The sequence below is a fragment of the Gobio gobio genome, assembly GCF_949357685.1.
Source record: "Gobio gobio genome assembly, chromosome: 14".
Taxonomy (NCBI): Eukaryota; Metazoa; Chordata; class Actinopteri; order Cypriniformes; family Gobionidae; genus Gobio; species Gobio gobio.
In genome coordinates this window covers 46,634,128-46,658,783 of record NC_137107.1, presented here as the reverse complement: position 1 = coordinate 46,658,783, position 24,656 = coordinate 46,634,128, and the positions used below count along the sequence as shown (strand labels likewise).

Sequence of the window (24,656 nt, the reverse complement as noted above, 5' to 3'; positions counted from 1 at the left end):
GGCTCCCCATGCAGCCATTCCCCACTGCCTTGCCCTTCCGGTGAGAAGTGTCAGTACATACGCCACCTTAGATGATGAAGCGGCGAACCGCCGTGGCTGAAGGGCAAAGACAAGGGAACACTGCTGTAAGAAAGCCCGGCAAGACTTGGGATCGCCATCGAAGGACGGGGGTGTCGCCGCGTGTGGCTCGCGGTCTGCAGGTGCACTTTCGACTGGTGCAGGAGGAAAACGCTCACCGACCTGGGAAACCATCTGGTCTACCCGGGTACTGAGTTCAGTAAATTGTCCGGACAGAACACGAAAATCTCTGGAAGCTTCATTCAACAGAGATGCATGCTGATCAATGATCACTCCCTGCTGCTGAAGTGCGGTGTACATCGTATCCGAACTCTCCGAACTCGCTGACTCCATCGGTGGCGTGCTCATTCTGTCAGAATAAGTCTCGGAGTCAGATGCAAGTTCTCAATGTTTATTATAGAGGAATAAAGAGAGCGTCAGATGAATCACAAAGTCACAGTCCACGGCACAGAGACCACCCGCGGCGTCCCACGAAGTAATCCACTCTGGTCGGTGACCGGGAAGAAATCCTCACACGGCGAGAGACTGACGATAACCTCAGAACACTGGACGGAAGGCAAAACAACGTCCGACAGAAAAAGGTAGCTCACAGGAACCTGGATGATACTGGATCTCGCCTGAAAACAAAGCGCACCAGTAATACCAGAAAACAGAGCAAAGTTCACTCGAGGTCAAGTTCACAATATCCACAGGCGGGTAAACTCTGGGCTAAGACGAGCCTCCAGATGCCTGCGACCGAACCTGAAGAAACAGAAAGAGCTACCGACTGGACTCGGACAGCGAGACTGAAACCAACCAAGACAATGAGCACGCGACGAGAGACAGGACAGAGTGCTATAAAAAGAGAACAGCTGATGAGACACGACAGGTGAACAATTACTGAAACGAGTGGGAGGAGCCAGTGAACCAGTGAGGAACCACCACCAACAGGTAAGACATACATACACACACGATCACCCAGGAGTCCTGACAGTAAAACCATTCCACCACCAGAACTTGGGCCACCGTTTCCCGTTGATCTCGTGTAGGCACAGCCATGGTGTACTTGGTAAAGACATCTGTCATAACCAACACGTTCTCCAGCCCCGAACAAGTTGGCTCTAACACAGTAAAGTCTATGGCCAATATTTAATTTGGCCTAGAGGCTAAAAGATGGCCCATGTCTGGAAATATTGCTGTAGCCCATTGACTCATATTCAGCTCTTACCTCGGCTCGCATTCAAGTGCCACCCGCACTGCTCGGCTGCTGTGCACAGTAAATCCTGCCTCCTTCAATTTGATTGGATATCGCAAACATTTTGACATTGACGAGCGCTTGTACACCACTGAGACACTGGGACTGAGCAGGCTATAGAGTTTTGCATGGAGTTTTAACTCAAGTGGGCTGCGCGGGCCATTCGTCTGGGCTATTACTACAATAAGTACAATTTACTACAATTTATTATTCATATATTTACGTAGCAACGGGCCGGCCCACATTGTCCAGCGGCCCACCGGGAAAAGGCCTGGTATGCCAGGTGGCCAGTCCGCCCCTGGATATTAGCAAAGAAGTTCAAGTAAATACGCTAGAAATCTGCACTCATTCAAGGATGTGCATTTATTGTGTGACACTCACAAAAATAGGTTTTGTTGAGATTAATATATTTTGTTTTCTTTCCTTTTATTATAAAGTAAATGATTGAGAGAATACACAGAAGCGCTATGACATGCTGTACACCAAACGGACACAAGGTGGCAGTATCTTTCAGCCGCGACAGTCTGGGACCCTCAGCGAGGCGCAGAGGAAGACGAGCTCAGCTCAAAATCCGGTTGATATTTACAACATTTCCAGGTTAGTTTTACATCTTTTATGTGACTACAAATGTTTATAGCTAATGTGAATCCCTGGTGATGTGTGTTTGATGAGCTTAAGGTATGTTAAGTGTGTAAACAGTCAAGTCTAATGATAACGTTGTGAAGATGAAGAAATGGCAGCCGACGCTCGTATTAATGTTTACTTTTAAATATTCCTAATGGCTCGGGGATATTTCTGAGTTTATTACTGCGTTGTGAAAAGTAACTGTGTGTGTGAGTGTGAGACTATGCATTACGGGTATTAAATAAAGCTAATGTACAGACAGTTCACAGATGTAAGTTAGCTTTGGGTGAAACGCACATTGTTGTAATATGAGACTATAACACGGTTTCGGTTCATAGGAATTAAGTGTTAAAGTTATGAGACAAATATGTTTATTATTGAAGTTTGTGCTCATATAATGTAAATATAATTCAACTTAATTGCAAATGGGATTTATTCTGTTGTATAAAGTGAACACTTACAAAAATGTATAATGAATACAGAAATTCTTGTTTAATGAGAGATAACAGAGAATATGGTTTAGAGAGAAAACGTGTGTTTATGGTTTAAGATAAAACTGTGATAAGTGAATGTTGAGGAAATATGTGAATATACATTTATGTGAAAATGTACTTTGAAGAAGATGTGACTTAAATTATCCAATTGTGGATATAACCTGTGTTTCTATACAGAGCAACCAAAGATAACAGTAATAATTCATGATTGCAGATACAAAGTTGAAAGGAAATTGTATTAATAAATCATAATCCGGTTGAATGGAGAAAGAGCAACTGTTGTCCTGCGTCACTAATTTCTGTGTGATACGTATATACATATTATACACCCGTATATACATATTATACACCCTACTGTGCAATAAATGTGTGCAATACTTTACCTCAGACATTTCACATATAGCACCTTATAACTTATATATAATAGTACCTATATTTACAAAACATCTGTACATATTCTATTCCATCCGAAGCGCTTCTGTCACATTGCATTTCCACCATTGTGTGTTTAACTTACAAATTTATTTTTATGTTACTTGTCTCTTGTCTTGTCAATTTACATTGTGTACTGGAAGCTTCTGTAACCAAAACAAATTCCTCGTGTGTGTAAGCACACCTGGCAATAAAGCTCATTCTGATTCTGATTCTGATATTTACATTATTTCCAAAGCACTTCGACCAGGATTATCAATATATATCTGCTAGCGGACCCCTGGCCAGGACCCGTTACCATTGTATGGACGGAGAAAGCACAGACGCCTGCAGGATTTCATCTGACGGTACACACAAAAGTTTTTAATTTAACATTATAAAGTTAAATAAGTGCAGCCTAACTATTACACACCTTTCAGAGCATCAGTGAGAGCAACAGGGCCCTATGAAATCCGTTTTATTTTTTCCCAAATTCCATTTTTTTCCGTTTTAATTTTTGCTAATTCCTTTTTTTTTCCGTTTTAATTTTTGGGAATTCTGTTTTTTTTTAGTCGTAAAAAGAGTGTATTTTTTATGTTAATATAATAGAACATAAAATAGAAATTACCTTAAATTTATTGAGGTAACAAACATCACATTTACTTTTCAGGACAAACACTGCATGATGCAACATAACACTGCACTCTTAAGTACTTCAAGTTACAACACAATATTAGTGCTGTGAATTGAGAATAGGGGCTATTAAATAGGCCATCCCATCATTGAGAAGGATAGGTGTATAAAAGAAGAGGCACAGGTATCTGACTGGCTCCTTCATGACAAATTACATTTACTTGAGTAAATATTTTGGGTAAATTGTACTTTTAGAGTATATTTAAAGATGGGTACGCTTACTCAAGTACATTTCTTGTGAAAAAACGGTGCTTTTACTTTGTTTCATTCGTGGCACGTTCCTCTGCTACTGTCAAATATAATTAATTAAAAAAATTTTTTTTTTTAAATAAGTTAATATGACTTGTTCGCAAGTCTTGCGAAACGTTGGAGAGGCTGCTTCGCGAGAGGTGGCTTATAATTAACGCGCATTTAGTCGGAAGATGATGGCCGAAGCAGAGGAAGATGTGTGTGAACTACGGTAGGCAGATCACCCGTGGCCGATGTTTTCACTCCAAGATGTCAAAAAGGATAGTTTCATAATGCGATGCATGCTGTGTGCACCAAAACTAACTGACATCTCTGCATACAAGAATTCCAGCTCCAACCTGAAAAAAACATGTAGCGGTAAGTGTCACAATGATGCCTATATTTAAACACTATTAATGGTAATTTGGTAACTATGGGCACTTTTCCCTTATTGTAATTCTATTTCACACACTGAGTGTTTTCCTTTTATGCGCTCTTGTGCAAGCAATGACACATCGTTTGAATCCTCCAAACAACACACGTCGACGAACAGACGTTCAAATCTGCACATTTAAATATCCATTTTTCACAAAACGAAACAAATTAAATAGCTTAATGTGACGTCTTGCATTTATGCACAAATCCGGACAGACACCTGTCTGAAGGGTAGAAAGTGCATACAGATAAAAATGGGATTGTATTTTATTCCTACCTAAAGAATGCACCCTCTCTTCACCGAGTGTCCAAGCATATTGCCGGAGGTCGGATGAGACGACCAAGTCGATCATCAATCTCCGGTCTTGGTTGTCCTGCTGCCACGTGCACTAATGGAGAAACTTATGCTTGAACATGGTATTCATTATGGAAAAGCTGTGACTAGCACAGAAATCCAATAACAGAGCACTGCTCGTGTTCAGATATGGGGGACCATTCCTCCCAATCAAGCCCCGCCTAGTGTCACTGGCATCTCCAGTCAAAACACTTTCCAGCCCCCTCCCAGAGACTACAAGAGTGCCTATCGGCCCGTAGGCCAAACGACAGTGAGAAACCTGTCCCCGACCTGAAGGCCCAGGGAAGCGAAAATTTCTCCCTAATTTTCCCACTTCTGTGACCTATTCCCATACTATCATCACTATCCATTATATCAGAATCTTCCCACTCTGGTCCATTCACAACACAGCTGTGGTCACACGCCACCGCTTTCTTCATTTCATTTGATTTTCCCATTTTTGTTATTTCTCCATGTTTAAATGCTGGGAATATTCCCATCTTCCCACAGGAGAAGAGGAAGCAAGCAGGAGGAATTACTCCAGGAGAAACTACAGACATACTATTGTAAAGATGGAGTTTGAGGAAGAACCCTGCAGAATAAAAGATGAAGAGACAGAGGAACAAATAGGTTGGTGTTTTCATTCATTCTCTTTAATGAGGAAAATTAAGTTTAAAACTTTGATAATTTGGGGCTCTCTAAATTTAGTTTAATTTCTATTTTTTAGACCTGATAGACGTGAATGAAGACAAAAGGCTTCAGTTTCAAAAGAAGATAGAAAATGAAGATGGAAACACTGAAAAGTATTTCACAGAAAAACTAAATGGAAAAACTGGAGTCAAAGGATCTTTCACATGCTCTCAGTGTGGAAAGAGTTTCACGCAGAAAGTAAACCTTACTGTGCACATGAGGATTCACACTGGAGAAAAACCGTTCACATGCTCTCAGTGTGGAAAGAGTTTCACCTACAAAAGCGTTCTTGATGAGCATCTGCGCCGTCACTCTGGAGTGAGATCATTCAGCTGTGATCAGTGTGAGAAAACATTTGTTGTGGAATCAAACTTAAGACATCACCTTAAATTTCATACTGGTGTGAGACCTTATATGTGCTCACACTGTGGAAAGAGCTTTGCTCGGTCACAAACCCTGAAAAATCATGAGAGAGTCCATACTGGTGTGAGACCTTATATATGCTTTGACTGTGGGAAGACCTTCAGTACATCTGGCCACTTAAAAACACACATGAGGATTCACACTGGAGAGAAACCGTACAAGTGCTCTCAGTGTGGAAAGAGTTTCACTCACAAAAGTGTTCTCGAAGATCATCTGCGCTCTCACTCTGGAGTGAAGTCGTTCAGCTGTGATCAGTGTGAGAAAACATTTGTTGCGCAGTCAAACTTAAGAAGACACCTTAAAGTTCATACGGGTGTGAAGCCTCACGTTTGTTCTTTTTGTGGGAAGAGTTTTACACTGCTGGAAAATTTAAAAGTGCATGAGCGTATTCATACTGGTGTGAAACCTTATTTGTGTTTTGACTGTGGGAAGACCTTCAGTACATCAAGCTGCTTAAAACAACACCAGAGAATTCACACTGGAGAGAAACCGTACAAGTGCTCACACTGTGGAAAGAGTTTCTCTCAGTCAGGAAACCTGAAAGATCATGAGAGAGTTCACACTGGAGAGAAGCCGCAGCAGTGCTCTTAAAGTCTTCAGTCTATGGACTCATGAGAAGAATCATTGCCCAAAGGTGTGAGCAAATGTTCATGTTCTGGTCATCACTTTCATGTAAATCAGGGGTCTCCACACTCGGTCCTGGAGGGCCGCTGTCCTGCAGAGTTTAGCTCCAACCCCAATTAAACACACCTGAACCAGCCAATCAGTGTCTTTCAAGGCCCTAGTTAGACACTGATTAACTGGTTCAGGTGTGTTTAATTGGGGTTGGAGCTAAACTCTGCAGGACAGCGGCCCTCCAGGACTGAGTTTGGAGACCCCTGATGTAAATAGTTAGATTTTCTCAAGGTTTCTACGACATGTGGAAAGACATGTGCCGGTACACGGTAGTAAGATATATCACAATAATGAACATGCACAATATTGTTACCGTGGGCACTTCAAAATACAGTGAATAATTATTTATTACGGATTTAGATTTCTTAGAATGCGTTTTAAGAATACTTTCCCCATTAACCTTTTAAAATGAACAACACGTCAAAGAGGAACGTGCACTGATGTAAACAAACTGAACGTGCATGAGCACATGGCGGAACGAGTGTAGGAGACGCACATTCACTCTCTGACAGCAGAGGGCGCTGACGGAACAGCAGAAATGCAGCCGTTTCCCCGGTAATGCTCGCAAACAAAAAATTAATAGCCTTAAGTCTTTAAGTATTAAGTATTTGGTTATGTGATGAGCATTCGCTACGGTGCTCATCACATAACCAAATACTTAATACTTAAAGACTTATGGCTATTCATTTTTAAACTTAAACATTTTGTATTTTAATCTGGACTACATGCCCTAGATATTGTTTGAATATGTTCTGATTCTTTGTTGTTCAATCACACACTTTACAATAAGGCTCTATTATTTAACATTAGTTAATTCATTAACAAACTGACAATTACAAATACTTCTAAAACATTTATTAATCTTAGTTAAATTTAAATTTCAGAATTTAATAACACATTATTAAAATCAAAACTGTATTATTTAATGGACCTGAGCTAACACTAACAGTTGCTTTTTTAACTAACGTTATCAAAGAAGAATAACTTCTATAAAAATGTAGCTATTCATTTTTTGTTAATGTTAATGCATTAACTAGTGAGAATTATTGTTACCTATTGTTCGTTATAATTCTTTTGCACTTTAATCTGTTTGAAATATTGTTTACTTTATACATTTGTGTGTATTGCTTTATTGTATTTAAATGTTTGGTTATTTTGTTATAAGAAAGTTATTAAACCTGTTATGGTATGACAACACTTTTTTTGCAACTTATTTCAATACCGTGATAATACCGTATACCGTGATAAAAGCTTCAGCAATTAATCGCAACATGAAAACATGATACTGGCACATGCCTACATGTGGACAATATGGAATTTGATTTTAGTGATTTCCAAGTCTGGAGTGTATATGAGAGATTTGTTTGCCCATTCTGTTTTCCTTAAATAAATTGGTCATATAAACCGAGTGTTATTATCGCATCAGCCAAAAGGTCTGAGCTGACCTGAATCTTATATATTTAATATATTAATATATCGTGTTACAAATATAAGGTGTTTAGTTCCCCAAAAATGAAAATTTGGGAGGGTGTGGCTTGTCAAGCCAAGTGTCCGTTTTCTCTACTTTTCATTTTATTTTACAAATATGTTATTACAAATGTCTACAACTTTTAAAACTGATCTAATATATTATGGGCCTATTAATAAATCACCTAGACAGTGCTCAAAGAGCGCTCCCTTTATAATCACTAAAAGCTGTCATACATGTCAGTCAGCGCGACATCGAACGTCAAATTCGTAGAGAACTTTATTCAGTCCATTCAAATTCTGATTTTGGTCGCCACTGAAATGGGTTGGGGTATTTCAAATTTAAGAATCTGTTTAAAACCAAGGGAAGCACATTGTATTTAACATTTAAGGTAAAGATGGTGACATCAGATGAATTATTCGGTTAAGGAAAGTTTCCAGCAAGAGTTTTCTGCCAGTTCCTGTTCTCTTTATTGTAAGTTAAATGGGCCAGATTACTGAGAATCTCTCCTTTTGTCTTCAATGGCTCTTAAGGCCCCTGTCCCATTTTGAATTGTTACTAATCGAGCTGATTGGATTAGGACTGGTAGAGTCGGGGGCAGTTCTCTTTACCTAGATATTTAATTTCCATGCTTTGTTTAAGGTCGTCACCCATTTGCTTTGTCTCCCCTGTCCCTGAAATCTATATAAACTACAATTTATACTGCCTTAGTAGCATGGGCGACACTGGGCCCTTTTTAGGGGAGCTTCAGCCCCCCTAAACTTGTGCCCAGCCCCCCTAAAAAAATTGTGATGAACCTTTATAACATATGAAACTTGCGGGAGGCTTCGCCTTCGTCCAGTCTTTTATTCTGCGTTAATCAGCGCATTCTTCAATCCGCTGTGGTGGCCAATAGAGCGCACAACAGAAGCAGAGGTGTGTGCCTTGATCTGAGCATCATTGGTCTGTCACCGCTCGCCAATGTCAAAATATTTGAGAAAAACAATCAAATCTCAGAGTAGACGGGCTTTATGTACGCACAGAATCTGCTGAGGTGTGAGTGTGAGATATGCAAGTTCATATTTGAAGCTGCTTCAAGTCAGAAATGTTAAACAAATGACAAAAATATTCAGGCAAAGTAATAAACTTTTGTCTAATTTCGCAATTTTGATTTGAAATAGGCCTATGCAATGTCGTTTATAATATTACCGGGGGCCAAGCGCAAAGAAGAAGACAAGACATGCAAAAATGGCTGGTGGTGTCAGATTAACTGCAGCAATGAGCAATTAAAGACCTATTAAGGTGATTTTAGGCAAAATAGCTGTAAAATGATAAATACAGTCAATAATAATGATTTAAATATTTATCACTTTCAACCAATAGGTGGCACAGTTTAATTGATGTGGTGTGGTCAGAATAAGGGAACAATGACGTGCAAAGTTTGGTGTCAATATATCAAAGCAGGGTGACAATGTCATTGCAGAGATATAGCCTCAAGAGGCCTTTTCATTATAAGTATGAACCACATGGCGGTGCTGTTTGAAATCTTTTACGTACCTTAAAGGCATGTTGTTGATGGCACATACCAAGTTTCGTAATGATAAACCAACTAATTTGTAAAGTATAACATTTCCATCATAATACTGCATTGTATCAATGGAAATTTCATGTTTTGTTCTATTATAGCGCCACCAAGAGACACAATCCTAAAAAAAATGTATGTGTCCTCGGAGTGAGCCCATACATGTGTGTCAATTTTGGTGAAAATATCTCATTTCGTTTTGGAGTTCTAGACATTTATATGAAAAAACACATGAAAAAGGACTGACACCTGACTTTGATTGGATTTTATTCCCCCTTACTATCAATATTTTGACATTTGGGTATTAGCAAATTGCAATCGACCTATGTTTCCGAACTTCTGACGTTGGTTTTGTCTCGATCAGACTAGCAGTTTCGAAGATATCAGCTAATGTTTTACAAGCGCTAAATTACAACGCTGCACAAACCATACGCCGAAACCTGGCAAGTCTGGTATCCTTGGACTCGGCAAGGATTCAGGAGACAAAAAAAGTTACTCCCATGAAAATAAGTCAATCACACCCAAAGTTATAAGCATTTGAAAAAGAAAATTCACTAGGTGGTGCTGTTTCTAAACTTATCAGGCTCCTTCAGGGCATCGTGCTGATGACCCAAACTGAGTTTTGTAACAATCCGTTCATGCGTTGATAAAATACAGCATTTTAGCACATAATTTAAAATGGTCAGACGACTCGGCATGACGTCCTGAACATAATAAGACCACTTTTATGATTTTTGGACAAACAGTTCAGAAGTTATAAGAAAAAATAGCCATTTTTTTGAATCTCCGCACCAGTAGGTGGCGCTGTGCCAAAACGCTGCATGTTGCCTCAGGTCATGCTTGTGATGACATGTACCAAGTTTGGTGTCAGAACATCTTAAAATGCACATAATGTAGATCATGGAAATCAAAATTTTCTTGGTGGAGCCCCCAAACTCCCCTAACTTCCTCACATTTGGGATCTCAGTGATTATAAACTTGCCATATTGTATGATTAAGGGATGTACAATATGGTCATGCAGAATAAGGCATTATTATTTGCTTTATACGTAATAGTAAACAGCCAATATCCTAATATGCATACTAATAAGCTACTAGTTAATAGTGAGAATTGGACCCTAAACTAAAGTGTTACCATTTTTTTCTCCATACCCTCACTGGGGGCTGAGCCCCCCTAAAATGAAAATCCTAGAAACGTCCCTTCTTAGTACAACCGCAAATCAGAAAAAGTTGGGACAGTATGGAAAACGCAAATAAATAAAAAAAGAAGTGATTTCTAAATTTACTTTGACTTGTATTTCATTGCAGACAAAATGAACACAAAATATTTCATGTTTTGTCAGGTTAACTTCATGTCATTTGTAAATATGCATCCTTTCCTGTCATTCAGACCTGCAACACATTTCAAAAAAAGTTGGGACAGTAAAGCATTTACCACTTTGTAATGTTGCCATTCCTTTTCACAACACTTAAAAGACGTTTAGGGACTGAAGACACCAAGTGATGAAGTGTTTCAGGTGTAATTTTGTCCCATTCTTCCTGCAAACAAGTCTTAAGGTGCATGGGCAACAGTACGGGGTCTTCGTTTTCGCATTTTGCGCTTCAAAATGCGCCACACATTCTCTATTGGAGACAGGTCGGGACTGCAGGCAGGCCAGTCAAGTACCCGTACCCTCTTCCTCCGCAGCCAGGACTTTGTAATGTGTGCAGAATGTGGTTTTGCATTGTCTTGTTGAAATATGCATGGACGTCCCTGTAAAAGATGTCTTCTTGAAGGCAGCATATTATGCTCCAAAATCTCTATGTACTTTTCAGCATTAATGGTGCCTTCACAGAAGTGCAAGTTACCTTTGCCAAGGGCACTGACACAACCCCATACCATGACAGACCCTGGCTTTTGGACTTGTTGCTGGTAACAGTCTGGATGATCCTTTTCTTCTTTGGTCCGGAGCACACGGCGTCCATTCCTCCCAAAAAATACCTGAAATACTGATTCATCTGACCACAGTACACGTTTCCACTGTGTGATCGTCCATCCCAGATGCCTCCGAGCCCAGAGAAGTCGACGGCGCTTCTGGACACTGTTAACATAGGGCTTCCTTTTGGCACAGTACAGTTTTAACTGGCATTTGTGGATGTAACTACGTATTGTGGTACTTGACAAAGGTTTGCCAAAGTAGTCCTGAGCCCATGTGGTGATATCGCTTATAGATGAATGACGATTCTTGATGCAGTGCCGCCTGAGGGATCGGAGATCACGGTTGTTCAGCTTAGGCTTGCGCCCTTGTCCTTTACGCACTGAAATTCCTCCAGATTCCTTGAATCTTTTAATTATGTTATGCACTGTTGAATGTGAAATATCCAAATCTCTTCCTATCTTTCTTTGAGAAACATTGTTTTTAAACATTTCAATAATTTTCTCACGTATTTGTTGGCAAACTGGCGATCCTCGGCCCATCTTTCTTGGATGCTGCTTTTGTACCAAATCATAATTACAATCCCCTGTTGACATCACCTGTTGCAAATCACATCATTATTTAACCATTTTACCTCATTAGTAGCCCTAAATTGCTCCTGTCCCAACTTTTTTTTAAATGTGTTGCAGGTCTGAATGACAGGAAAGGATGCATTACAAATGACATGAAGTTGACCAGACAAAACCTGAAATATTTTGTGTTCATATTGTCTGCAATAAAATACAAGTCAAAGTAAATTTATAAATCACTTATTTATTTTTATTTTTTTGCGTTTTCCATACTATCCCAACTTTTTCTGATTTGGGGTTGTAGACTTGATGGACTGCAGCTACCAACAGCACCTGAAGATACATCCAAGTCTCCTGGTCGTCGCTTCTGAGTTTCCAACAGGGTCGAACTCAGTTGGGACAGTAAAGTTGGGACATTTCTATACTATAGATATTAGCAAAGAAGTTCAAGTAAATACGCTAGAAATCTGCCCTCATTCAAGGGTGTGTATTTATTGTGTGACACTCACACAAATAGGTTTTGTTGAGATTAATATATTTTGTTTTCTTTCCTTTTTTTATAAAGTAAATGATTGAGAGAATACACAGAAGCGCTATGACATGCTGTTACACATAACGGACACAAGGTGGCAGTATCTTTCAGCCGCGTCAGTCTGGGACCCTCAGCGAGGCGCAGAGGAAGACGAGCTCAGCTCAAAATCCGGTCGAATGGAGATAGAGCAACTGTTGTCCCGCGTCACTAATTTCTGTTTGATATTTACAATATTTCCAGGTTAGTTTTACATCTTTTATGTGACTACAAATGTTTATAGCTAATGTGAATCCCTGGTGATGTGTGTTTGATGAGCTAAAGGTATGTTAAGTGTGTAAACAGTCAAGTCTAATGATAACGTTGTGAAGATGAAGAAATTGGCGGCCGACGCTCGTATTAATGTTTCCTTTTAATGTTTAATATTCCTAATGGCTCGGGGATATTTCTGAGTTTATTACTGCGTTGTGAAAAGTAACTATGAGTGTGAGACTATGCATTACGGGTATTAAATAATGCTAATGTAAAGATAGTTTACAGATGTAGCTTTGGGTGAAACGCACATTGTAATATGAGACTATAACACGGTTTCGGTTCATAGGAATTAAGTGTTAAAGTTATGAGACAAATATGTTTATTATTGAAGTTTGTACTCATATAATGTAAATATAATTCAACTTAACTGCAAATGGGATTTATTCTGTTGTATAAAGTGAACACTTACAGGAATTTATAATGAATACAGAAATACTTGTTTAATGAGAGATAACAGAGAATACAGAGAGAAAATGTGTGTTTATGGTTTAAGATAAAACTGTGATAAGTGAATGTTGAGGAAATATGTGAATATACATTTATGTGAAAATGTACTTTGAAGAAGATGTGACTTCATGTAATCCAATTGTGGATATAACCTGTGTTTCTATACAGAGCAACCAAAGATAACAGTAATGATTCATGATTGCAGATACAAAGTTGAAAGGAAATTATATTAATAAATCATAATCCGGTTGAATGGAGAAAGAGCAACTGTTGTCCTGCGTCACTAATTTCTGTGTGATATTTACAATATTTCCAAAGCACTTCGACCAGGATTATCAATATATATCTGCTAGCGGACCCCTGGCCGGGACCCGTTACCATTGTATGGACGGAGAAAGCACAGACGCCTGCAGGATTTCATCTGACGGTACACACAAAAGTTTTTAATTTAACATTATAAAGTTAAATAAGCGTAGCCTAACTATTACACACCTTTCAGAGCATCAGTGAGAGCAACGGTAAAGCAGAACGAGTGCAGCCTATACTCAAGTGCTTTTAAATCTGAAAACATCCATTTGGCGCATGTTCACTGAGGAAAACTACTGAAAAACAGCAGGTTGTGTTACTGACTGAGAAATGCTTCAGAGGATTCAGCGAGAGAGCAGTCCAAACTAATTCAAGTGGGTTCAGGCCGTTTAGCAAATGCATTTGACCCATTCAAAATTTAAACCTTAATTTAAAGGAATAGTTCACCCAAAAATTAAAATTCTGTCATCATTTACTGACCCTCAAGTGGTTCCAAAAATGTATTTGTTCTGCCGAACACAAAGGAAGATATTTGGAAGAATGTTTGTAACTGTTGATCTCAGCCCTCATTGACTACCATAGTATTTTTCCCCACTGTGATAGTCAATAGTGGCCGAGATCTGCTTGGTTACAAACATTGAATTTAAGAACTGATATCAATGTATTTTCTGATATCTAAAATGTCTCTCTTACTAGTAAAAATCACATTCATGATTTGAACGAAGCGTTTTAGGAAGGTGTGGCTGAGCCTTAACTTTTACAAAGAATATTTCTTTGAGTTTGAGCTTTTTACCTCTGCAGATCTTATACAAGCACAAACATGTACATGACACACTAGATAAAAGGAAAACAAGAAATCACATCATATGACCCATTTAAGATCTTAACTTACATGTTTATATCTTATACATTTGACAGGCTTTTTGGTCCAATATAAAATAAAAAATAACCAGTGATGGGAATAACGGTGTTATAGATAAACGGCGTTACTAACGGAATTATTTTTTTCAGTAACGAGTAATTAAATTGATTACTGTTTCTCCCGTTACAACGTCGTTAGCGTTACTGAGAATAAAATGTGGCGTTACTATAATTGAGCTCACTGAAGCGGTTTTCATCCGACCAGGCTCTCTGTCAGTCGGACCTGCAACGTGTGTGTGTGCGTGCGTGCATGCCATGCGTGTTGGGGGGTGGGTGGGGTGGTACACAACTGATGATGATTGCTGGGTGGGAGACACGGTTGAGGTTGATTGGTTGAGTTCACAAACACACACGCATATATGCTAAGTCACACACGACCAGGAGGAGTCAGAGCGATGGCAAGTCCAACGACTTCAAAGGTAGCTTTCGCAAACTGGAAGTGTAAGCGCTACTTTTCCCTCGTCGAGGTGAAAGGTAAGAATGTTTATGTAACGTGTAACTTATGCCCAGGAAGAAAGAGTCTCTCCACGTCGGTGGCAAGTAATTCTAATCTAATGAAGCCTCACATCATCACATGCCACCACAAAATTAGTGGCTAAAAACCCAGGTGATAACGTGAGCTCCACTACCAAAGGAGTAGTACTGATAATATTTACACTATAGTAGGTCTACTGATAATATTTACAATAATGTATTGAATTTGATAGATGTCTCTCACACATTGTCCCACAGCAATAGTGTAGCCTACATTAATGTTCAATGTTTTATAATAATAATTTATTCTATTTAGTGTCCAATTAATGAATTTAACATATTTAATATTGGGGGCATCAAGTTATTTGACCATTTGAAAAAAGAAAAAAAAAGTAACGCAGTAGTTACTTTCCCTGGTAATTAGTTACTTTTATAATGATCTAACTCAGTTACTATTTGTAAGAAGTAACTATAACTAATTACTTTTTTAAATGTCTAGTGTTTTGGTTTTGTTTCATGTTCATTTTATTGTTATAGTTGTGTTTACCGTTTGCCATGTGCTTCCCTTGTTTGTGCCACATTCTAGTCATGTGCTCATGTGTTCGGTTGTCATGTTCTGAAGCAGTGTTTTGAAATTGCCATCACTATTATAAACCGGCCGTAGCAGCATAGGTGGGTAGTAATGAATTTCGTTACTTTTACTTTAGTAAATTTTTTGGGTAACTTGTACTTTTAGAGTACACTCACCTAAAGGATTATTTAGAACACCATACTAATACGGTGTTTGACCCCCTTTCGCCTTCAGAACTGCCTTAATTCTACGTGGCATTGATTCAACAAGGAGCTGAAAGCATTCTTTAGAAATGTTGGCCCATATTGATAGGATAGCATCTTGCAGTTGATGGAGATTTGTGGGATGCACATCCAGGGCACGAAGCTCCCGTTCAGAGGTGGACAAAGTACACAACTCTATGACTTGAGTAAAAGTAAAAGTACTACTGGTCAAATATTACTCCGTTACAAGTGAAAGTTCTAAAAACAGATTTTTACTTAAGTAAAAGTACAGAAGTATTTGTTTTTAAAAGTACTTAAGTATCAAAAGTACATTTCCTTTTGTATGTCAATGCATTATTTTATTAGTTGCATTGTTGTATAAATGCACTCTGCCATCATGGTGGTTTAAGCCAGTCAGTGATGCTCCATCCGACATGCTAGCATACCTTAAACTAATTTCAATACTTGTATAAAAGTTACAACGCTCTTTACAAAGCTGCTGTCACTTTAAGGCAGAATGCATGGACCCTATACTCTGATACTGCATCCGATATTCTCCCAACTGTTTACTCTTCTCTTTCTACCAGACATTTACATTTTTTTACATTTTATGAGACATGTGTCAAGTATATGCCAACTAAACTAATCTTTAATCTTTTGAGAAAACTGAAACACACTTTTAGTATGGCCATGGTGCACACACTGTGCCAAGGAACCGTCTTTTTCCATTTTGCTATAAACTGATCAGTGTTCAAAAAATTGTTAGGAAACTTCACATGACCCTACATAAATAAATAAAAACCTTTTTAAAGAAGAAAAAAATCATCCACTTACTTTCAAAGCCGCTACAGAAACGACTTTCGACTTCGAGGACTTTGATAGAAATGTAGTGGAGTAAAAAGTATGATACTTGTCTTTCAAATGTAGTGAAGTTAAAGTAAAAGTATCCCTAAAAAATAATACTCCAGTAAAGTACAGATACTCAAAAAGTGTACTTAAGTACAGTACTCAAGTAAATGTACTTAGTTACTGTCCACCTCTGCTCCCGTTCCACCACACCCCAAAGATGCTCTATTGGGTTGAGATCTGGTGACTGTGGGGGCCATTTTAGTTCAGTGAACTCATTGTCATGTTCAAGAAACTAATTTGAAATGATTGGAGCTTTGTGACATGGTGCATTATCCTGCTGGAAGTAGCCATCAGAGGATGGGTACATGGTGTTCATAAAGGGATGGACATGGTCAGAAACAATGCTCAGGTAGGCTGTGGCATTTAAACGATGCCCAATTGGCACTAAGGGGCCTAAAGTGTGCCAAGAAAACATCCCCCACACCATTACACCACCACCACCAGCCTGCACAGTGGTAATAAGTCATGATGGATCCATGTTCTCATTCTGTTTACGCCAAATTCTGACTCTACCATCTGAATGTCTCAACAGAAATCGAGACTCATCAGACCAGGCAACATTTTTCCAGTCTTCAACTGTCCAATTTTGGTGAGCTTGTGCAAATTGTAGCTATTTGTAGGGGAGATGAGTGGTACCCAGTGGGGTCTTCTGCTGTTGTAGCCCATCCACCTCAAGGTTGTCCGTGTTGTGGCTTCACAAATGCTTTGCTGCATACCTCGGTTGTAACGGGTGGTTATTTCAGTCAAAGTTGCTCTTCTATCAGCTTGAATCAGTCGGCCCATTCTCCTCTGACCTCTAGCATCAACAAGGCATTTTCGCTCACAGGACTGCCGCATACTGGATGTTTTTCCCTTTTCACACCATTCTTTGTAAACCTTAGAAATGGTTGTGCATGAAAATCCCAGTAACTGAGCAGATTGTGAAATACTCAGACCGGCCCGACTGGCACCAACAACCATGCCACGCTCAAAATTGCTTAAATCACCTTTCTTTCCCATTCTGACATTCAGTTTGGAGTTCAGGAGATTGTCTTGACCAGGACCACACCCCTAAATGCATTGAAGCAACTGCCATGTGAGTAGATAATTGCATTCATGAGAAATTGAACAGGTGTTCCTAATAATACTTTAGGTGAGTGTATATTTAAAGATGGGTACTTTTACTCAAGTATATTTCTTGTGAAAACTGTACTTTTACTTCGTTAAATTCGGTGGCGTTCCTCCTCTACTGTCAAAAAAAAAAAAAAAAAAATTTCAAACAAGTTAATATGACTTGTTCGCAAGTCTCACGAAACGTTGGAGCGGCTGCTTCGCGAGAGGTGGCTACACATCACTCGCTTATAATTAATGCGCATTTAGTCGGAAGATGATGGCCGAAGCAGAGGAAGATGTGTGTGAGCTACGGTAGGCAGATCACCCGTGGCCGATGTTTTCACTCCAAGATGTCAAAAAGGATAGTTTTATAATGCGATGCATGCTGTGTGCACCAAAACGAACTGACATCTCTGCATACAAGAATTCCAGCTCCAACCTGAAAAAAACATGTAGCGGTAAGTGTCACAATGATGCCTATATTTAAACACTATTAATGGTAATTTGGTAACTATGGGCACTTTTCCCTTATTGTAATTCTATTTCACACACTGAGTGTTTTCCTTTTATGCGCTCTTGTGCAAGCAATGACACATCGTTTGAATCCTCCAAACCAGTGGTTCCCAACCTGTGGACGAGTAAGTTACTTGAGTTTTCGAGTAAAAAAAAAAAAAAGGTTGGGAACCACTGCTCCAAACAACACACGTCCATGAACAAACGTTCACATCTGCACATTTACATATCCTTTTTTTTTTTTCACAAAACGAAACAAATTGAATAGCCTAATGTGACATCTTGCATTTATGCACAAATCCGGACAGACACCTGTCTGAACTGTAGAAAATACATACAGATAAAAACGGGATTGTATTTTATTCCTACCTAATATAAGAACAAAGTATGTTTTAAAAAGAGCTCTGGTTAGCCCAGCACACCATTCATTTACACTGTTTAACCATCTCTCTCTCTCTCACACACACACACACACACACACACACACACACACACACACACACACATACAGAGAGAGAGAGAGAGAGGTGTGTGAAAGCTCTCCAAGTAGTCTGAAATTCAGGGTTTTCGCTTCTTATCAATCAGATCGAGAGTAACTAGTAACTAACTACTTGAGTTGTTTTTTCATTGAATACTTTCTTACTCTTACTCAAGTAACTATTACAATTGTTACTTTAACTTTTGCTTGAGTAAATATTTCCGTAAGTACTTTTACTTGAGTACAGATTTTGGCTACTCTACCACCTCTACGTAGCGGTTACAGAATCAATTTGACTCAGAGACTGAATCCTGAATCTCATGTGTGACCTGAAATGAACAAATGTTGTACACTCGGTTCATTTTAAGGAATCAAAAACAGTCAGTCATAGCAGTTCTTGAAATAATCTCACTTTGAAATTGAATCCTAATCTATTGCTATTGGAATTTATATTGATTGGTTGTTTGAGTACACAACCACGTGTACAGATTAGTTCATGAGTTAATACATTAATTGTTGGGAACATGAAGCTCATTTCTGATAAAACCACTTAGTTATAGCTAAAAAAAGTTATAGCTAAAAAAACATAATGAAGTAAGTATTTTAGTATCTAGTAAAACACTCATTTGATGTTTGCCATTATTCAGAGACTGAATTATGTTCTGTTGCAGGAAAGTGTTGCACTGACATCCTGGAGGGCCGGTGTCCTGCAGAGTTTAGCACCATCTTGCCCCAAACCTCTAGTAATCCTGACCTTGATTAACTGGTTCAGGTGTGTTTAATGTGGGTTGGAGCTACACTGACCAGGGCTGAGCTTCCCAAAAACTTAATGAGCCTTAGTTGATCATAGAGAACACGGTCATCTATGGACTTTTAAGATCAGCTTAGCTCACAATGATTTTAATCAATCTATGACAAACCATAACTTATGATAGTGACTCAAAAATCAGCCATGTGAGTTGGAAGTTAAAGTTAGATCTTAAAAACATAAATCATGAATAGTGAATGACTATTTGAGCAAACGTTTGCACCATAATAATTGAGAGTGATTGTGATGATCATCTGCTATATGAGCAACAACGACCACGATTCACACCTTCATGAGAGTTTAAATGCTGGGAATATTCCCATCTTCCCACAGGAGAAGAAGAAGCAAGCAGGAGGAATTACTCCAGGAGAAACTACAGACATACTATTGTAAAGATGGAGTTTGAGGAAGAACCCTGCAGAATAAAAGATGAAGAGACAGAGGAACAAATAGGTTGGTGTTTTCCTTCATTCTCTTTAATGAGGAACATTAAGATTAAAACTTTGATCATTTGGGGCTCTCTGAATTTATTTTTGTTTCTAATTTTTAGACGTGATGGAAGTGAATGAAGGCAAAAGGCATCAGTTGCAAAAGAAGATAGAAAATGAAGATGGAAATACAGTCGTTTCACAGACTGAAAATAATTTCCCCCAAAAACAAGCTGGAAAATCTGGAGTCAAAGGATCTTTGACCTGCTCTCAGTGTGGAAAGAGTTTCACGAAGAAAGGAAACCTTACTGTGCACATGAGGATTCACACTGGAGAGAAACCGTTCACCTGCTCTCAGTGTGGAAAGAGTTTTACTCAGAAAATAGCTCTCAATGATCATCTGCGCTGTCACTCTGGAGTGAAGTCGTTCAGCTGTGATCAGTGTGAGAAAACATTTGTTGCAGATTCTACCTTCAGAAGACACCTTAAAGTTCATTCTGTTGTGAAGCCTCACTTTTGTTCTTTTTGTGGAAAGAGTTTTACTCAACTGCAGCATTTAAAAGTGCATGAGCGTATTCATACTGGTGTGAGACCTTATATGTGCTTTGACTGTGAGAAGACCTTCAGTACATCTGCCCACTTAAAACTACACCAGAGAATTCACACTGGAGAGAAACCTTTCACATGCTCTCAGTGTGGGAAGAGTTTCACTAACAAAAGATCTCTCAATAATCATATGCACCATCACTCTGGAGTGAGATCATTCAGCTGTGATCAGTGTGAGAAAACATTTGTTGTGGAATCAAACTTAAGAAGACACCTTAAAGTTCATACTGGTGTGAAGCCTCATGTTTGTTCTTTTTGTGGAAAGAGTTTTTCACTCCTGGAAAGTTTAAAAATACATGAGCGTATTCATACTGGTGTGAGACCTTATATGTGCTTTGACTGTGGGAAGACCTTCAATACATCCAGCACCTTAAAACAACACCAGAGAATTCACACTGGAGAGAAACCGTACAAGTGCTCACACTGTGGGAAGAGTTTCTCTCTGTCAGGAAACCTGAAAACACATGAGAGAGTTCACACTGGAGAGAAGCCGCACCAGTGCTCTTAAAGTCTTCAGTCTACGGACTCATGAGAAAAAGCATTGCCCAAAGGTGTGAGTAAATGTTCATGTTCTGATTAGGGCTGGGCGATATGGCTGAAAACTGTTTCACGATATAAGTGTTTCATATTGGTCAATATCGATAATTATTGATTTTTTATGACCTATTTAAAATAAGGACCAGGAGAAAAATGTTTTACATCTAAACATTTTTATTTTAAACTTAACCTTCCTCTGATTATAATCCCCTCAGTTATAAAGGCAGAAATGTCAACACAACCATGGAAAACACTCAAATAATTAAAATATTAACACAAGTCTAAAATCACAATGAACACTTAATTATCTCTTAACATTAAGGTGCAGTGCCTCTGTTATTTCTTTGTAACTGTTACCGTTTAGATGCTTTGTCATAAGGCACTGATGCAGATTAACATTACCTCTCCATGTAGTTTCATAGGCTGAATCCGAAATCGGCCCCTATGCCCTTAAATAGGGCATTATTTGAAGGGACAGCCATTTGTAGTGGTGTCAAAAACTATAGTGGACGTTCACTCATTCTATACCACTTTGCACCGCAATAACGAGTGTACAGACGATGTACACTCAACGGCTGTCCAACTTCACACACTCGTTTTCATTCACTCCTTCAAGTGGACTAAAGTAGGGAAAAGTGATTGAGGGTTTGTAGGGCGATTTCGGATTCAGCCAAAGTCAAGAATAGCACAGCCGCGAGTGCGTCGAGTATAAACACGTCCCCAAATGAACGGGTCGCACGCGCTGTTAGCGGAGGCTCGCGCTGCGGAACCAGACTAAAGGATAAACGAGGCTTAAGGTGGTAAAACAAGTGTGTGGTATTACCAGTCTTGGTGGGGACGACAGTCTTGTAGACGACATTGGTCTGACTACGGTCAAAAAAACTGCCATACTGGTGAGCTGACTTGTTTTCCTGTTTTATCAACATTTCCTCACTCACTGCGGCACTCATTTTCCACTTATCACTCCACGCCGGTTCTGTTACTGAAGAATGAATCCAACACGAGACAACGATATGGCGCAGCCAAACATGATACAGATGATTGGCTGTTAGCCTGTCACTCCCTACGTTGATTGCTTACCAGAGATTGAGTGCCTTTGTTCATGCAACTAAACTTGCTTCGCAACCCCTGGTTTCTTCCGACAAAGAAAAAAAATATATATAACATTTAATCTATTACGTGTCTATCGCGATACATTATCGTTATCGTTTTATCGCCCAGCCCTAGTTCTGATCATCACTTTCATGTAAATAGTTAGATTTTCTCAAGGTTCCTACGTCATGTGGACAATATGGAATTTGATTTTAGTGATTTCCAAGTCTGGAGTGTAAATGAGAAAGATTTGTTTGCCCATTCTGTTTTCCTTAAATAAATTGGTCATATAAGCAGTGTTTTTATCGCATCAGCCAAAAGGTCTGAGCTGGCCTGAATCTTTTATATTTTCTTAATGTATCAGTGTTACAAATATAAGGTGTGCAGTTCCCCAAAAATGACAATTTGGGAGGGTGTGGATATTAAGCCAAGTGTCACTTTTCTCTACTCTTCATTTTATTTTACAAATATGTTATTACAAATGTCTACAACTTTATAAAACTGATCTAATATATTATAGGCCTATTAATATATCGCCTAGACAGTGCAAAGAGCGCTCCCTTTATAATCACTAAAAGCTGTTTTGATGTAAAAGCCAATAGTTAAAGATCATGTTTTTGTCCTTTGAAATACAATAATAGTTAAAAGTGAAAGCTAAAATTCATATTGTGATGCTGCATAATTTTGGTTGTTGAAAATGTATTGTGCAGTAACTTACAATATTTCTCTGTGTGTGAGTGTGTGACAGTCATCATCGCATCATCATGGTCGCCACTAAAATGGGTCAAACTATAGATATTAGCAAAGAAGTTCAAGTAAATACGCTACAAATCTGCGCTCATTCAAGGATGTGCATTTATTGCATGGACGGAGAAAGCACAGACGCACAGAAGCACAGTGACTCTTGAAGGACCAGCACCACATCCTCTAGTACCACTGTTTGAAGAATTTGTCACAGGACGGGGCGGGCCAAACCAGACTGCACCCACCCCTGGAAACCCGGGAACCACCCCGAGGAACGTGTCAAGGACCAGACAGACAAGGGAATAAAATACCGTTTATTTATTATAGTTAAAAGGTCAATGAATTGGATAAGTCCTAATTAAAATCTTCTTCTTGCCACCAGGACAGTTCAAGAGTCTACCAACCTCCCGGGACGGGAGGGTCGCGTCGCTCGGGACGGACCGGAGGCTCGCCGGAGGGGAATCCCCGCGCCGTCCAGGTAGGTCACCGGGTAAGTATTCCTCCACGGGACTCAAGAGGGGAGGCCGTGGTCATACGAACCCCATTCAGACTGGAACCAGGTAAGTATGCCGATGCGAGGGCGAAGCGGGTCACTGGGGTTACTCCGGAGGGAGGTACTCAGAGGTGGGGGCAAGCGAGCCACTCTCTTCTTCTTCTGAGCAGGGTAAAGGCTTCCAAATAGGGCGTGTGGGGACCACCAGGCGGGGGGACACTTTGAGCGGGGCGCTCACGTCAGCTGAACACTGGGACAGACACAGCACAGTTTCGACGGTTCAACAGTATGTGAAGCTTTTCAACTGATATACCTTCTCTCCTTTTGAACAGGGTAAAGGCTTCCAATAGGGGCGTGTGGAGACCACCAGGCGGGAAGGACACTTTGGGCGGAACACTCGACCACCAGGCGGGGAGGACACTTTGGGCGGAGCACTCCACTTCAGCTGAGCACTGGAACAGTACAGCAAGGTCTCAACGGTTCAACAGTGTGTGAAGCTTTGCAACTGATATACCTTCTCTCCTTTGAACAGGATCAAGGCTTCCAATAAGGGCGTGTGGAGACCACCAGGCGGGGAGGACACTTAGAGCGGGGCGCTCACGTCGGCTGAACACTGGGATAGACACAGCACAGTTTCGACGGTTCAACAGTACATGAAGCTTGCAACTGATATACCTTTTCTTCTTCTGAACAGGGTAAAGGCTTCCAATAGGGCGTGTGGAGACCACCAGGCGGGGAGGACACTTAGAGCGGGACGCTCACTTCGGCTGAGCACTAGAACAGACACAGCACAGTTTCAACAGTACAGGATATAAGAAGCACTCAGCACTAGCGGGGCCGGGTCTTTTCAAGCCGGAAGTTGGGCAGTTGCTTTATCAAGACCCTTCGTTCGAGACAGCGGGTGGAAGACTGTAGGAGAGGAGTGCACGGCAGACTTCTATTACTTCTCCACACACAAATTTCACTTCACAGCACAAACCGTGTAAATCTTCACCTCAGGCACTGCAATTCCACTCGCACACCGTGCATTCGGGCCAGCACTCACCCACCGGTCTTTTCTCCCACCAGATCGGATCTCGTCCTCGATCAGGGCTTGACTTTGCTCCGGGAAAGCAGAAGAATGATGCAGCGATTACCACATTCGGCAAGGAGAGGACAGAAGTTGGAGACAGATCATTAATTCACTCGGTGTAATAGTTCACTCGTGCCAAACGTTTTCCAAACTCTCCACACCACTTCAGTGTTAGTGCATATAAACAACGGATCAAATACTCATCACTTGCGTCTTTCTCACTACGGACGATATTCCTCCAGTCTTCGCTGCCAAATACTTCACTCCTTCCTTCCTCTTCCACAA

At 39.9% G+C, this 24,656-nt stretch overlaps 2 protein-coding genes across 4 annotated transcripts; both read left to right on the top strand.

The window, feature by feature from the left end:
• The first annotated feature begins 1,830 nt into the window (after positions 1-1,830).
• On the top strand, positions 1,831-7,509 carry LOC307136828 (uncharacterized protein). Of its 2 annotated transcripts, XM_079834139.1 has the most exons (4): positions 1,831-1,909; positions 3,101-3,209; positions 5,042-5,161; positions 5,259-7,509. In XM_079834139.1, the coding sequence occupies exons 2-4, from the start codon at positions 3,167-3,169 to the stop codon at positions 6,233-6,235; spliced, it is 1,140 nt and encodes a 379-aa protein (XP_079690265.1). In that variant the 5' UTR covers positions 1,831-1,909; positions 3,101-3,166; the 3' UTR covers positions 6,236-7,509. The 2 variants fall into 2 exon arrangements, with proteins under 2 accessions (XP_079690265.1, XP_079690266.1); XM_079834140.1 differs by lacking the exon at positions 1,831-1,909 and having other exon boundaries at positions 3,082-3,209; positions 5,259-6,295.
• A 4,999-nt stretch (positions 7,510-12,508) lies between these two features.
• Positions 12,509-22,354, top strand: LOC307136827 (uncharacterized protein). 2 transcript variants are annotated; one of them, XR_013817837.1, is made up of 5 exons: positions 12,524-12,605; positions 13,443-13,551; positions 19,733-19,852; positions 19,950-21,341; positions 21,477-22,354. XR_013817837.1 is itself a non-coding variant. In XM_079834138.1 (4 exons), exons 2-4 carry the CDS (start codon positions 13,509-13,511, stop codon positions 20,939-20,941), a joined length of 1,155 nt encoding a protein of 384 aa, XP_079690264.1. In that variant the 5' UTR covers positions 12,509-12,605; positions 13,443-13,508; the 3' UTR covers positions 20,942-22,348. The 2 variants fall into 2 exon arrangements, 1 of the variants encoding a protein (XP_079690264.1); XM_079834138.1 differs by having other exon boundaries at positions 12,509-12,605; positions 19,950-22,348.
• The last annotated feature ends 2,302 nt before the right edge of the window (positions 22,355-24,656 follow it).

Excerpts from the sequence above, each read along its gene's own strand:
- LOC307136827 (XM_079834138.1), top strand. The coding sequence starts at position 13,509 with ATGGACGGAGAAAGCACAGACGCCTGCAGGATTTCATCTGACG. Across the intron at positions 13,552-19,732 it reads CTGCAGGATTTCATCTGACG|GAGAAGAAGAAGCAAGCAGG; the intron begins GTACACACAAAA and ends ATCTTCCCACAG. Across the intron at positions 19,853-19,949 it reads AGAGACAGAGGAACAAATAG|ACGTGATGGAAGTGAATGAA; the intron begins GTTGGTGTTTTC and ends TCTAATTTTTAG.
- LOC307136828 (XM_079834139.1), top strand. The coding sequence starts at position 3,167 with ATGGACGGAGAAAGCACAGACGCCTGCAGGATTTCATCTGACG. Across the intron at positions 3,210-5,041 it reads CTGCAGGATTTCATCTGACG|GAGAAGAGGAAGCAAGCAGG; the intron begins GTACACACAAAA and ends ATCTTCCCACAG. Across the intron at positions 5,162-5,258 it reads AGAGACAGAGGAACAAATAG|ACCTGATAGACGTGAATGAA; the intron begins GTTGGTGTTTTC and ends TCTATTTTTTAG.